At 43.5% G+C, this 14,075-nt stretch overlaps 2 protein-coding genes across 4 annotated transcripts in view; one reads left to right on the top strand and one right to left on the bottom strand.

Annotated features, from left to right (window-relative positions):
• CERS6 (ceramide synthase 6) overlaps positions 1 to 9,836 on the bottom strand; it is a 293,290-nt gene extending 283,454 nt beyond the window's left edge. Inside the window, exon 1 of the mRNA XM_045780449.2 lies at positions 9,449 to 9,836. Within this exon, the coding sequence (XP_045636405.1) occupies positions 9,449 to 9,618 (170 nt within the window). The 5' untranslated portion in view covers positions 9,619 to 9,836. The remainder of the gene's footprint in view (positions 1 to 9,448) is intronic.
• Positions 9,837 to 9,937: 101 nt separating this feature from the next.
• The window catches only part of STK39 (serine/threonine kinase 39), a 439,620-nt gene continuing 435,482 nt past the window's right edge, over positions 9,938 to 14,075 (top strand). Inside the window, exons 1-2 of one of the 3 annotated variants that reach the window (XM_045780401.2) lie at positions 9,938 to 10,140; positions 13,005 to 13,065. The gene's annotated coding sequence lies outside the window, so the exon portion shown is untranslated. Of the gene's footprint in view, positions 10,619 to 11,128; positions 11,203 to 13,004; positions 13,066 to 14,075 lie in introns of those variants that run through there. The other 2 variants (XM_045780409.2, XM_045780437.2) reach the window with 2 other exon arrangements.

Raw genomic sequence — 14,075 nt, 5'->3', positions numbered from 1 at the left:
TAGGAATCAGAAGCAGGAGTGGTTCAGGAGAAGTCCATTTTGAAGGCTAGTGGTGAGAAAAAGAAAGTTCTCCTTAAAAAAAAAAAATGCCCCAAATATTCTCATAGATGAATTATAGGAAGCAGTGTTTTGTACAATGACCAAACATTAGCATAAACTTTGGAAACTACTTTTCAATAATATATGTACCTGCCTATGCTTACTATTGATTACCCTATAGTATGCAGCATTTGAGTAAAATCATGTTCCGATTTTCAAATATTTAAATTATTTGCTTATAAAACGGATGTCAATTTAAACTGAAAGACAAAGAAGAGGGTCAGGTCTGATCTTCTTCCCCAGAAAAGCTTCCACTGGATATATCTGTGGCCTAGGCCACCTGCCTTACTAGAATTTTATCCTATCATCCTGATTTGTTTTAAATGGATTGTGAACTCTCTAGGATGCCTTTACTTTAATCCCAGAGCTGGATCCTCTGAAACTGTGCTTCTCTAAAGACACTGTATTCTCTTCTGTACCTGCCAACTTACTATTATTAAATAGTAATCACCTCTCCCCAAACTATGGTGATTCTGGTGAGAAGGGCTCTCCTAGTCCACAAAGGGCTCATGCATTTTAAAAGAAAACAAACACTGAAACAAAATAGTGCTTGATGAAACTGAGATCAAGAGGACTGGGTTGTTTGTTCCTAACCAGAAAATCGTCAAGCCTAGAACATGAAACCAATTATTTCTAGGAAGTGACTTTTTTTAAGTCCGTGAATCTTCTTTATTTTTCTGTTCTTTTTAGTTGTGGTAAAGTACACATAACATGAAATTTACCATCCTAACCATTTTTAAGTGTACCGTCACATTGAGTACATGCACATGGAGCAACCACCCCACCAATCTAATCTACTTCCAGAGCTCTTTTCATCTTACAAAAATGAAACTCTATACCCATGAAACACTAACTCGCCATCGCTGCCTCTCCTCAGCCCTGGCAAACATTCTGCTTTCTGTCTCTGACTCTGGCTACCGCAGGTACCTCATATGAGTGTGATCACACGGTGTTTGTCTTTTCGTAACTGGCTTATTCGACTGAGCATACTGTCCGCAAGGTTCGTCCACGCTTTAGTCTGTCTCAGAATCCCTCCCTTTTCAAGGCTGAATGATACTGTATTGAATGTACACACCACAGTTCATTTATCCATTCATCTGTCAAGGGACAGGGGGTTGCTTCCACTTTTTGGCCATTGTGAACAATGTTGCTAAGAATGTTAAGTGTGCAAATACCTTTTGGAGACTGCTTTCAATTCTTTTGGGCATATACCAGAAGTGGAATTGCTGATTATATGACAATTCTATTTTTAATTTTTTGAAGATATTCCTTATTCTTTTCTACAGTGGCTGTACCCTTTATATTCCCACCACCAAAGCCCAGGGTTCCAATTTCTCCACATCCTCACCAATACTTGTTTGTTTCTGCCTGCCTTCTTTCTTACCTTTTCTTTCTTTATTTTTCTTTCTTTCTTTCTCTTTCCTTCCTTCCTTCTTTTTCCTTCCTTCCTTGCAGCCATCCTAATGAGTGTGAGGTGGTATCTCACTGTGGTTTTCATGTCTATTTCCCTAATGATTAGTGTCTAATAAGTCACTTTTAACTGAACATTCAGAGAAACAACGCAAGAATTTAGGCTCTATCTCTGAGTTTTCCTTCATAAAAACCCATTCAGTCTTAATCCCTCAAACTTCCTCCCAGCCCTTTCTCTCTGCCTCATCCTCCATAATAAAGTCAGGATATTATACTATTTCATCCTCTTGACTGCATCCCTTCCACTGTGTGGAATCTGAGAGGCTTCCTGCCTGATGATGATGACTCAGGTTATAGAGGAGAGGCTGAAAGCAGAAAGAAACAAAAAGTGTAAACACAGGACCCAAGAAACAGACTAAAACAAGACCATTCTGCATTAAAAAAAAAATAATTCAAAGGCCACCACTTTCCTACCAAAAAAGTTGGAAGGTTTATCCCAACAGGAAAACATACATGAATTCACGGAAAGTGAAATATAAATGACTAGTAAATATTTGAAGTAAGTTCATCATGAATAACAAAATATACAGCAGTAACTTTTTTTCAACTTGCAAAGCAAAAATTTCTTCAAATGATAATAATTTGCATGTTGATAAGAAAGTACAAATGGATATAATCTTTCTGGACACTAATCTGATAATTTGTGTCTATCAAGAACACTAAAATATTTACCGTTTGGGGCTCAGAAATGCCACTTCTAGGAAACATCCCTTAGGAAGTCACCAGAAGTTGAAAGATTTATATACACAAACTGGAAACAGCCTAAATGTCCAACAACAATATAGAGACTGGTTAAAGGAATTACGGTAGATCAACAACATCATCTCATGATGTTTACTTTAAAACAGATCACCAAAATTACTAGGAGATCAAAAAATCTGGTTCCAAATGCCTATTTTGCTATTTTTAAGCCGTGTGAAGCTAGGTACATCTCCTAAATTCTCAATCCTTAGTGTCATCTGTAAAATATTGAGAAAATTAATGTCTACCTCACAGGGCTTAGGAGAGGATTAAATGAAGTAGATGATGTAAAGTGATAAACTCATATTAAGAAACACATTGTTGGGGTGCCTGGGTGGCACAGCAGTTAAGCGTCTGCCTTTGGCTCAGGGTGTGATCCCGGCGCTATGGGATCGAGCCCCACATCAGGCTCCTCCGCTAGGAGCCTGCTTCTTCCTCTCCCACTCCTCCTGCTTGTGTTCCCTCTCTCGCTGGCTGTCTCTATCTCTGTCGAATAAATAAATAAAATCTTTAAAAAAAAAAAAAAGAAGCACATTGTTGCTATTATTACTTTCAAAATTAAAATTAAAAAGTTATTCATTAAAAACTGCAGTCATTCACAATCGTCAAACATAAGGGAAAAAAATGGTGAGCATGAAGTCACAGGCTTTGGACTGTGTACCTTGGCATTCAATCGTCCAGAGCAGTACTCATGAGCCACCCCAAAAAGACATTGTGAGAATGACCACTTGTGTTCGGTCAAGCCAAAGCCTAGGTATATGAAGTCAATGAAGATTACAATAGCAGGTAAGAGTAACAACAAAAGAGTTGGTGAAATTTTTTTAGGGGGGAGGGGCAAAGACAAAAGGATAAAATCTTAGTTAGGAATAAGGGTTCTCAGGGAATCACTAGTATAGAAGGATCCTTGTGCTACAAGAAGCAATCTTGTTTACTTATTTTTATTAAAAAAAAAAAAAACTGCCTAGAAACATGAAATGATACAACTAGTCACTGGCAAACAAAATGTGAAACCCCAATATCCTGACTCAAAAGTGTCTAAGAAATGAACTGATCAAATGAAGATGGGAGGGAGGAAAAAAACAATAAAATTTTGAGAGTCATGACTTTGTAAGAAATAGATGACCAAAGGCTTTAGAAAATCTAATTTGGCCTAGTGATAGAAGAAGTAATTTAAGCACATGTAATAAATATTTAGAATCTTCTATGTGCCCAATGGGCCCAGATTCACAAGCTCACCAACAAAGTGTGACGGGGTAAGTGAAACAAGTGACTAGAGCCTGAGGACAGTGATCTCTTATATAAGCCATGGGACAGGTCTGCTGATAGAAGAAATTCACCTTAAACCCCATTTCCTTTCCACTGACACCTGCCTTCCTCCACCACCGAAGAGAAATCACTTACAAACTAGAATCCAACCGAAAAAAAAACCCAACCCCATCCATGAAGAATTCAGATACTTTCAAGAGTCATAAGCGAACTCCAAGTGCTAATGTCATTAATCCCTGATGACATGAAATCATTTGTGATAATTTAAAGTTATCTCACCTGCCCTCCTCACCATTCTAAGGCACTAGCCATTAAGAGTAACGTGATGCCTTTTATCCATACATCAATCTACTACAAATAGCTAAACTATTGCACGCTGTAAATGCCAACCTTTTATTTTGCCAGATGAGAAAGCTGTGCTAACGCTCTGCAAAGAATACCATCCCTCTGGTTTTAGGTTGTTTTCCAACAGAGCATCCATTGTAATCCAACTTTCCTTTACCAGTCAGAAACGGTAGGAGCAACCTATTGTCTCTGACCCCAACTCTTGCTTCTAACACCAGTCTGGAAAAGCAGGTATCCATAGTTTTAATCTGACTCACACCACATTTAACAAGTGGAACAGATATATTTATAGAGTGAGATATCCAAGACAGACTGCATGAGAAAAACCGTTCCCATATGCAAATGGTTATCAAATACTCTGTCTTGGTCCATTCAGGCTGTTATAACAAAATATTATAGGCTGGGTGGCTTATAAACAACAGAAATTTATTTGTCACAGTTCCGGAGACTGGGGAATCCAAGATCAAGGCACCAGTCGATCCGGTGTCTGGTGAGAACGACCTTCCAGGTTCACAGACAGCCATCTTTCCACTGTGCCCTCACGTGGCTGGCAGAAGAGGCAGGGAGCTCTCTGAGGCCTTTTTTATAAGGGCACGAATCCTGTTCACAAAGGCTCCACCCTCCCAAAGTCCCCACCTCCTAATAGCATTACCTTGGTGTTTAGGATGGCAACTTACGAATTCTGAGGGGACAGAAACATTCAGTCAGTCGCAAATTCTTTCAAAATACATCAGATGACATCAGTCTCTTCATTACAAGGTACATTACAGGAATATCCTTCAGAAATCAAACCCACCTTACACTCAGCTTTTTCATGGCAGACGTTCACTCATACCTCTCCTCTCCCCTCTAACCATCAGGAATACATTCTCATTCATTTTCCCTCCCTTCCTTCCCCTCCCCCCTCTTCTCAGGGCCTCACCCAAGGCGGCTAGCAAGGCCAAGATACTAAGTAAATCCATAAGAAAAAGCCCAGTGGACAGACCTTCCCTTTGACACTACTGAGACACTATTGTTCCTTGAAGGTCTGAGGGCAGCAGGTCATTTGAATGAGCCAAGCAAGACTGGTGTCAGCCTCCTGAAAAATGACACTTCTCACATAGCTTGGCACTCTGAGAGACAACCTGACAGGAATGAGTTTCTCATTTCACATCTAGTCATCACAAGAGGTGCCAGGTCAATTCTAGGGTCTATCTAAACAGGGTCTGAGGAAAGAGAGCAACAGCTTTCTCTGCAGAATCATCTCTGTTGACTATTCTGAAACACTGTAGCTTTTTGGAGCACAAATGATAATAGCCCAAACGATTCTTCTAATTCAAATCACAATTGAAAAATACAAGAAACAAAACAACCAGCTAAAATATTTGTATGAAAAAAAAACTCTTTATTCTTAGATGACTTATTTCTACCTGCAAAAAATGACATTTAACCTGCTCAAAGTTTCATGAGATAATAATTAGCAAACTTGAAATATATAGACTACCTACAGGAATCAGATAATTGAGGGGCTGAAAGCAATCTTAGATTACAAAGGCCATCTGCTTCACTGCATAGATGAGAAAATAGAGAGAAATTAGGTGGCTGCCCCAGGTTGAGGTAAGTTTGACTAGAATTTGAATGTTCTGATTTTCAATCGATACTTCCTGCATCTCTCTCCTAAAACCACATGGAAGAAAATGTATTAACATTACCTGTTTCAGCAATAACTCCAGGAATTTTTATTCCCAAAAAGAAATTCAGCAGAACTTAATCCCACATTTATGAATACTATAGCAACACATTTTTTTAAAGATTTTATTTGAGAAAGAAAGCACATGAGCGGGGGGAGGGGCAAAGGGAGAGGGAGAGGGAGAAGCAGACCCCTGCTGAGCACGGACAGAGCTTCACACAGGGCCTAATCCCAGGACCCTGAGACCATGACCTGAGATGAAGTCAGAGGCTTAACTGACTAAGCCACCCAGGCACCCCTACAGCAATACATCTTAAAAAGTGAATTGAAAGAAACTATTTATCATAATTCCATAGAATGGCTTATTAAGACTAAACAAGTGTTAAATAAAAAAAATCATCAAACATGATAATGCGACATTATTAAATATTTTGATCGTTACGAGCACTAACGCATAGAATTGTTGAATCACTATATTGCACACCTGAAACTAATATAACACTGTATGTTGACTATACTGAAATTAAAATTCTTCAAAATTGTAAAATAATAAATAATATTTTGTTCCTTGTCATCAAGCTAACTACATAACAGTATACCCTACAATTTTCATTCTAGGAGAAACCATGAAGTTTTGTTTTAACAACAGATATTTTACTTTGTCAATCAAGTAATATCTATAGTGGCCCTTTCGGTTCTACCCAGAGTTAAGTACAGTATAAAGGTTATGCTAAAAACCACCAAGCTTAGGGCTATTCAGAGACTCAGCCAAAAATCACTGAATTTAGGCTGCTCCATTTTTAACCAACCATGCTGGGCATCCATATTGTTGCCCATATGGTACTATAACACGGCATCATTCTGGCCACCAATGCCTCCACTGTCAGCACCCCAACAGTAGAGTGCAAACAAAAAAATAGCCTGTTCAATGGAGCAGAGCTCAATTCAGTCCACTCTTTAGTATTCTCTTTATAAAGAGAAAAACATAAGACTAAGGAGAAGGTATTCAAATTCACAATTTGGGCCTCAACAAGGGCATTACAGACCCTATTTAATGGAAATAAAGATCTTGGATAATGAGATATTTCACAGATACGTTCTTAGCTTTGAAATAAATGACAACAGAAGCATAAAAAGAATCCTAGAAAGTAAAATAGATTTTTTAAATATTTATTTATTTAAGTAATCTCTACACCCAAGGTGGGGCTCAAATGACCCCAAGATCAAGAGTTGCATGCTCCTCCAAGTGAGCCGGCCAGGCACCCCAAAAATGAAAAATAAATTTAAGAAAAAGGAAGAGAATCTGGAGGAAATTATTTCTATGACAAAAGCATTTTATTTTACAAAGGGACTCATAACAGGCTTCTTTAGGTCATGCTATACATTACAGAATACTGCAAAAGAAAGATTTAAGCACATGTTAGAAGGGTACTGAAAGTGAGTTGTATCAATAATAACAATATCAGCTGATTCAAGTTCAGGCCCTTGATGGAGGCTGAATTGAAGGCCACAGGTTGGATGCCAGAATGTGTTATTTAGGTGTGAGAGGAGGAGAAACATGCAGAACTTGTAATTTTGGTTCCAACTACACACTTGAATTTTCAGAGGCTTGAGAGTCTGAATGGTTAAAGACAGAGCTGTCACTACTATATAAGAAGAAACAAAGTAGACACCGTTTCAAAAGTCAGCAGCATCGTGTGGTATATGGGCCATACTGGATTACTATTCTGAACATTAATCACAAACTTTCAGTTCCCATACAGGCCATTAAATTCACTTCCACTTGAATCAATGGCCTGAAAGAAACTGGAAAACTCTCTACCTAGCAATATGAGGACATTTGCTGTGACTGATAGTTGAAAGCAGCTGACCCTTTTGTATAAACTCTAAGTCAAGTCATGGGATTGTGCAAAGGAAGAAAGAAAATGTTCAGGAAGAGGAATAACAAACTTCCAGTTTTCAATTGGAATTACATCCGTTTTTAAGTTTTTTACGGCAGAGAAAGTCTAAGTACAAAGCTAAATTTACTTTTTTTCAACCTAATGAATAGCTTGAAATCAGCTTTCTGCATATAGGTCATTAGCTGACACGCTTTTGTTATCCAAAACATAAGACTACACACCTTTTTCAAATGCATTTGCTGACTACAAGTGATCCCAGGCAGAACTGATCAGACGTCCTAAGGCAACTGTGTGTGGAGCCCCTACTAAGGATCAACACGGAACAACCTGCTGATTCTGAGAGGCTGTTTTTGGAGAGATTGCAAAGTTAGACATGAGCTCCTATTTTCCGTAAGTAAACATTTGCTCTAGAAGCAACTCTAACCTGCAAACACACCCACTTTTTCACAGTAAGTCTCCGTGCTAGATAGGATCAATGAGGTATCTGTGCTGGATTTCAATCATTTTAAAATAGGTCTTAAAATCTGTTCCTTTGTGCATTTCAATCTCTGCATGTGAACAGCTGACTTCGTTCAGAAGCACCAGTATTGACCGTTGAAAAATACACCTTCCTTAAACAAGATATTTTTTGTTCCCATGAAGCTTTTTCTGTTGCCATTTCCAGAAACAAATGACACAAAAGGCAAATTCTGCCATTCTCAATAGCGGTTTTAGACAAACAGAAACAGCAAACAAAATAACAGCAAAAGCTTAAGAAACAAAACCAAGGGTGAGTTGGGGGCAGGGGAAGAGAGGTGGAGTGGACCTGAGAAATGGAGTCTAAACTCTGTGGTCTCAGAAATTCAGCCTTTACCGATGAATGGGGGGCTGGGTGAGGAGAGGGAGGAGAGGCGAGGTTTTCAGTTGAGGAAAAGAATTATGTGCTGCTGTCCTGGTTTTGTTTCAATAGCTCCCGGGCAGTGCACAGCACGCAAAATCGAGTTTTGTGACTAAGACTGATTCAATGAGAGTAACACAAGTTTGTTCATGACACAATGGAGCTACGAACCAAATCCGGAAATTATACAAACAATAAATAACAGTTCTTTAAAATGTTTTAAGTGCCTCTGGTACAAAAGTGTACGGTTATTCATAGGAAGCATCTATCTATTTAACATCACCATGTTGCCCGCTCTGCACGCGTCCTGCCATATCCTCTTTTAAGAAAACCGCTAATGACCTAGAGTGCTGGAAGCCTAAAAACTATTGTCATGTATCTCCCCGGACCGTGAGCCTGATACTCAGTGTCACTGATAGAAAAGAAACAGCGGCCAGAAGCCCAGGAGTCCCTGGCGAATTCTTCTGAAGCACAGCCCCGACAATCCGCGTGCCGGAGTGAAAGGACTGGAAGTGTGCACGGTCCCTCCGCCCTCCCGGCCGCGCGTCCGCAACGTTCCAGGCTGTCAGGTGGGTGGCGACGAGCCTCGGCGGGGAAGCCCTGCCCGGCAGCGCGGCAGCCCGCGGAGCGGAGAGAGGCCAGCCCCGCGGAGTGCGCCGCGTCCCGAGGCCGGCCGGCGCTCACCTTTGTTCGCCGGCGCCGGCGGCGGGGAGAGAGGCGGGCCAAGGAGGGGTGCGGGGGGCGACCCCAACGCTCCGCGGCCCCTCCCAGGCGCCCCGGAGGAAATCCGTAGGCTAGCTAGATCCTCCCAGGCTCCCCGAACGGCAGCCGGGCTGAGGGGTCAGCAACCCCTCGCCGAACACAAAGGTTGGGAGAAGCGAGCGCGAGCGCTGCGGGCGCGGGTGCGTGCGCCACAGAGCACGCGAGTGTGCGTGTGCGCGCGAATGTGCGCGCCCGGGTTCGTGTGCCTGTGTGTGTGTGAGAGAGAGAAAGAGAGAGAGAGAGGGAGAGAGAGAGAGAGAGAGTGTGTGTGTGTGTGTGTGTGTAGGGGGAGGGGAGGAGCGCTCGAGCCCTTCTTACCTCTCGAAGATGAGCCGCACCATGAAGATGCAGAAGGCCAGGGGGAAGGCGAGATAGAGGTCCTCAGCCTGCGGGAAGGTGGCTTCATCCGTGTTCTTCAGGTCCGCCCAGGTGACATTGTGTGGGAGCCAAAACCTCTCGTTCCAGAACCAGGCTAAGATCCCTGCCATCTTGCTTTGTCCACTCCAATCGTGGGCTCCCGTGGCCCGCCGAGCTTTCCGCCGCGCAGGGCGCCGGGGGATGCGCGCGCGGCTGGCCCGAGCCTGTGCCGCCGCCGCCTCCGCGACCGCTGCTCTCGAAGGCTCGCGGCGAGCCCCGGTTCTCTCCTCCCTCTGGCCGCGCTGGGGAAAGGAGCCGCCTAGCCCGTCACATGGCAGCCTGGGCCGCTCGTCCTGATTGGCTCGCCCACGCGTCAAGCAGGGAGGCACACGCGGCCAGCTCGCCCACGCCCGGAGGGTAGGGCGCAGCCGCTGCGCCCCAGGCGCAGGAGCTCGGCTCCCGGGAGTGCCGGCCGGTCCTGCGCTCCCCGCGCTCTAGCTCCGCGCGTAGGACAGCGACCTGGGGCAGGCCCCCCAAATCCGCCCTAGCCTGCCGGCTTCCTCGCACATGCTCAGAACGCCGGTTCCTGCCCCCATTGGAGTTTCAGGGGTCTCAGTCCGCTTCCTGGGCGCCTACATGTGTTGGGAAGGCAGGTAGGGGTCGGGGCCGATCTTCAGAACCACCCCTGCATTGAGAGAGAACAGCAAAAGAAGAAGTAGGGGGCTCAAGGAGCAAAGGAGGAAGAAGTAGCAGAGAAAGGGCCATGCAGTCCCGCGCTTGGAGAGGCAGGGTGAAAATCAGGAACTGGGGCGGGATGGTTTGGCAAGAGTCTGCCTCTACCCCATCCCTGCCTTTTCCCCATCCCTGACTTTCTGGCCTCTTTTGCTACTGCTCATCACCACACCAGTTACCCCCAGGGAACAAGGCCCTCTATTTTAATCTATGAGGTGGTGGATGAAATTAGGCACTTAGGTGCTATTTGCTAATGATAATGGGGACTGATGATGATGATGATAGCAACTCAGCATTCTATAAAACTGGCACTCTAAAGGAACGTCTCAGAAAATGCCACCGGGCCACATTTTCGCTTCACATGGATCAATAGAGAACCTCCACTCTGCTATTTGACAGGTTATTATTCCTACTTTTTGAATCTGAAACCTTTAAGGTGTTAGGTGTATAAGGCCTAGCCCAGGCATCTTCACTCCCACAGTACATTTCCTCATTGATACAGTCAGCCATGTGGGTCAGTTCAGTGGCCCATGCAGACCTGGTTCTGGGGGTATTTTGTTCATTTTTCTCACAATCATTCCTTTTCTGCCTGGTTCTGCCAGTAGGCTGTAGTGGACACTTCCAAGAGGCATATAAACAGTCCCTTAACACACGCTTCTTTATTCTCCCTTCCCCACCGACCACCACCCTCTTTTCACCCCTTCCCTTTAAAGTAAAACTCAAAAGAATTGCCTGTGGTTATTCCTTACAGTTTCTCTCTCCTCCATTCTCTTCTGAACTTCCATTTGAGCATTTGCCTCTCTCTACTGCCCTGAACTGCTCAAGCTCACCGATGATCTCCTTGCTGCTTACCAAAGGTCAGTTCTCAATACCGCTGTCAGCAACATTTGGCCAAGTTGTTCAGTTCCTGCCTCTTGAAACACCTCCTTGTCTTGGCTTCCAGAAACCACATTCTTCTGGTTTTCCTCCTACTTCATGGCCAGGTATGCTGAGTATACTTTTTGGTCCTTTTCACCTTCCTAACCCCTTAGAGTGGAGTGGCCTTGGAGTTGGTCTTTTGTGCCCTTCACTTTTCTATCTACATATAATCACTTGGTGATCTTATCCAGTCCCATGGCCTTCAATGTCATACTGATTGCTCCCTATTCATATCTCTAACCATGAACTCCTCCTTAAACTTCAGTCTCCTAAATTCACTATCAATTCGGCAACTCCACTTGGATGTCTAAGAGCCCTTTCCTATCCAAACTACTAATCTTTCCTCTAATTTTTTTTCTCCTGTCATCTTGGCTCAGGCCAAAAACCTGGAAGCATCTTCCTAATGATTGATTTCTAATCTCCTCAGATGTCCTTCCTTATCCATAATAAATCGTGTCAGCTCCATCTTTAAACCAGAATCACACCATCTCTCATCACCTCTTCTGCTGCCATCTTGGTCCAAACCATAAACACTGCTCACCTGAGTTATACCAGTAGCCTCCTAACTCCCAAGTTTCAGCTCTTATCCCTTTTAAATCTACTGTCAGCCAGTGATCCTGTAGAAATGGAAGTCAGCTCACTTCTGTACTTAAAGCCCTACTGCTACCCCATCCCTCCCTAAGTAAAAGCTAAAGATACTTCAATGTCCAAAGGTATTTGGCTCCATATTAATTCTCTGACCTCATCTACTCTCTTCTCTCTCATCTGCCTCTCCCTTACTCTGCTCTGGTCACCCTGGTCTCTCTGGCCTTCTTGGAAAACATCTAGCATGACTTAATGCCTGTGCACTTGATTTTCTCTATCTCTGCAACTCGGCCCCCCACCCCCCAAATATCCATACCTACTCTTGCTATAACGTTACTTACTCCATGAAGTCTTCCCTGGCCACCCTGGTTAATGCACAAGCCTCACTCCCACCCCCACTCTTCCTATCTAACTTTCCTGCTTTCTGTTCACCCAAAGCATTTATCACTACCTAACACAATATATATTTTACTTATTTCTTTATTAGGCTCACATTTCTTTATTAGGCTCACACACGCACTAAAAGGTAAGCTTCAAAAAGTCTGAGATTTGTACCTATCACTATTCTTTTTTTTTTTAAGATTTTATTTATTTATTAGACACAGAGCTCAAGCAGAGGGAGAGGCAGGCAGAGGGAGAGGGAGAAACAGGCCCCCTATGGAGCAGGGAGCCCAATGCAGGGTTTGATCCCAGGACCCAAGTATCATGACCTGAGCTGAAGGCAGACACTTAACCACTTAACCAATTGAGCCACCCAGGTGCCACTGTACCTATCACTATTCTATCCCTAGCCCTTAAAATAGTGCCCAGCACATAGTAGGTACTCAGTAAACTTGAATTAATGAATCAACATCACTCAATCTCATAGAAATCCTTTCTAGGAGAAGAAAAACTCCGAATAAATAATTTTATTAAATATGTGTATACTCGTGTGAAGAATAGTGTGGACATAAAGATGGGATCGATCAGATCTCGAGTAGTGTAGGAGAGGTGTCCTTAAAGTGAGTCTTCATCAGGGAGTAGGTATCACCATTCCCATTTGAGACCAGGCAGTTAGCTGCTCGTTGTTACTGACGGTCCCCCAGGATGATGCCTTGGATTCAACTGCATTCTTGTAGGCCACAGAGAGGAGGTTGCTAGGGTCACTTGTCACCTTTGTGGCAGAAGATCATCTCATGGTGGAGCCTGGTCTGCTGGGCCAGAGGGACTCCCTCCATGGCTGCCTCTAGTCCTTTGTGTCACTCTCGTATATGACCTGATAGTATCTTTCCTTCTACCCTAGGACTTCTCTGCTGTCCAGCGGGTTCTGCTGTGTCCCCAAGCATATACAACAGGAACTGTTGGTAAGTTAAGGCCCTGGAGCCTGAACTTTGACCAAGACCAATAGAATCTAGTGGATAAACTTTTATTCCTTTCCCTCCCCTGCCATGGGACACACACGGTAGCTTCACACAGCTTCCCTGAAAATACCCTGTGATACAAAACAATCAGCTTATTCCAAAGTGGGGGCCCACTCAGTACCTCACTCCCTTATGTTTCCTTTCTTTCTCTCATTCTTCTTTTCCCTCATTCCTGCTTCCCTGAAACTACACTTCCCCGAAACGACTCTTTTTTCTAGAGAAGACAAACTAAGTTAATGTTACTCTCCTATTCATTACCTTTGAGAAGGTGGTAGGATTTCAGGAACATTTTGAAAAGTTAAGGTTGTTGAACAATGGAAAGAGAATTTACTACTTATTTGTGAATCTTGCACAAGTCACTTAGTTTCTAAAAGCATGTTAATGCCCTTAGAATGTAAAATGTGAAGGTGTAAGTTGCGTACCAATAGTGGCTGTCTTGCCTGAGCTGTTCTACTGTCATGAGGCTCCCATTATGTAACATGTGGGAAGGGGCTTGTGAACTCTTCAGGGGCTTGTGAACTCTTCACCTCTCTGCACATGTACAGGGTAGCACACCTTCCCTTTTATAGATCTCCTTCAGGCACTAGGGCTTTCCAAACACCCTCCATCCAAATGACTACCCCAGAAATACAATGGAGTAAAATGCCACTTCATGTCGACCATAGTTGATTGGTTGAGAAATGGACCCTTGGCCCAAGATGGTAACTGAAGTCCTTTGTCAGGTATTAGGGCAAGAATCAAAAGCAGGCATCTTTTTTTTTTTTCTGTAACTTGGACTCTAGGATTTCAAACTCAGAAGTTGTTAGCCCCATGCTTCATCATATGGATAGAAAAAGCAGAAGCTGGGGGGCCTGGGTGGCTCAGTCGTTAAGCGTCTGCCTTCGGCTCAGGGCGTTATCCCAGCGTTCTGGGATCGAGCCCCACATCAGGCTCCTCCACTAGGAGCCTGCTTC

The sequence above is a fragment of the Ursus americanus genome, chromosome 1 (assembly GCF_024610735.1).
Source record: "Ursus americanus isolate L20-20 chromosome 1, mUrsAme1.1.p, whole genome shotgun sequence".
Classification (NCBI taxonomy): Eukaryota; Metazoa; Chordata; class Mammalia; order Carnivora; family Ursidae; genus Ursus; species Ursus americanus.
This window is presented reverse-complemented; position numbering and strand designations above follow the sequence as displayed.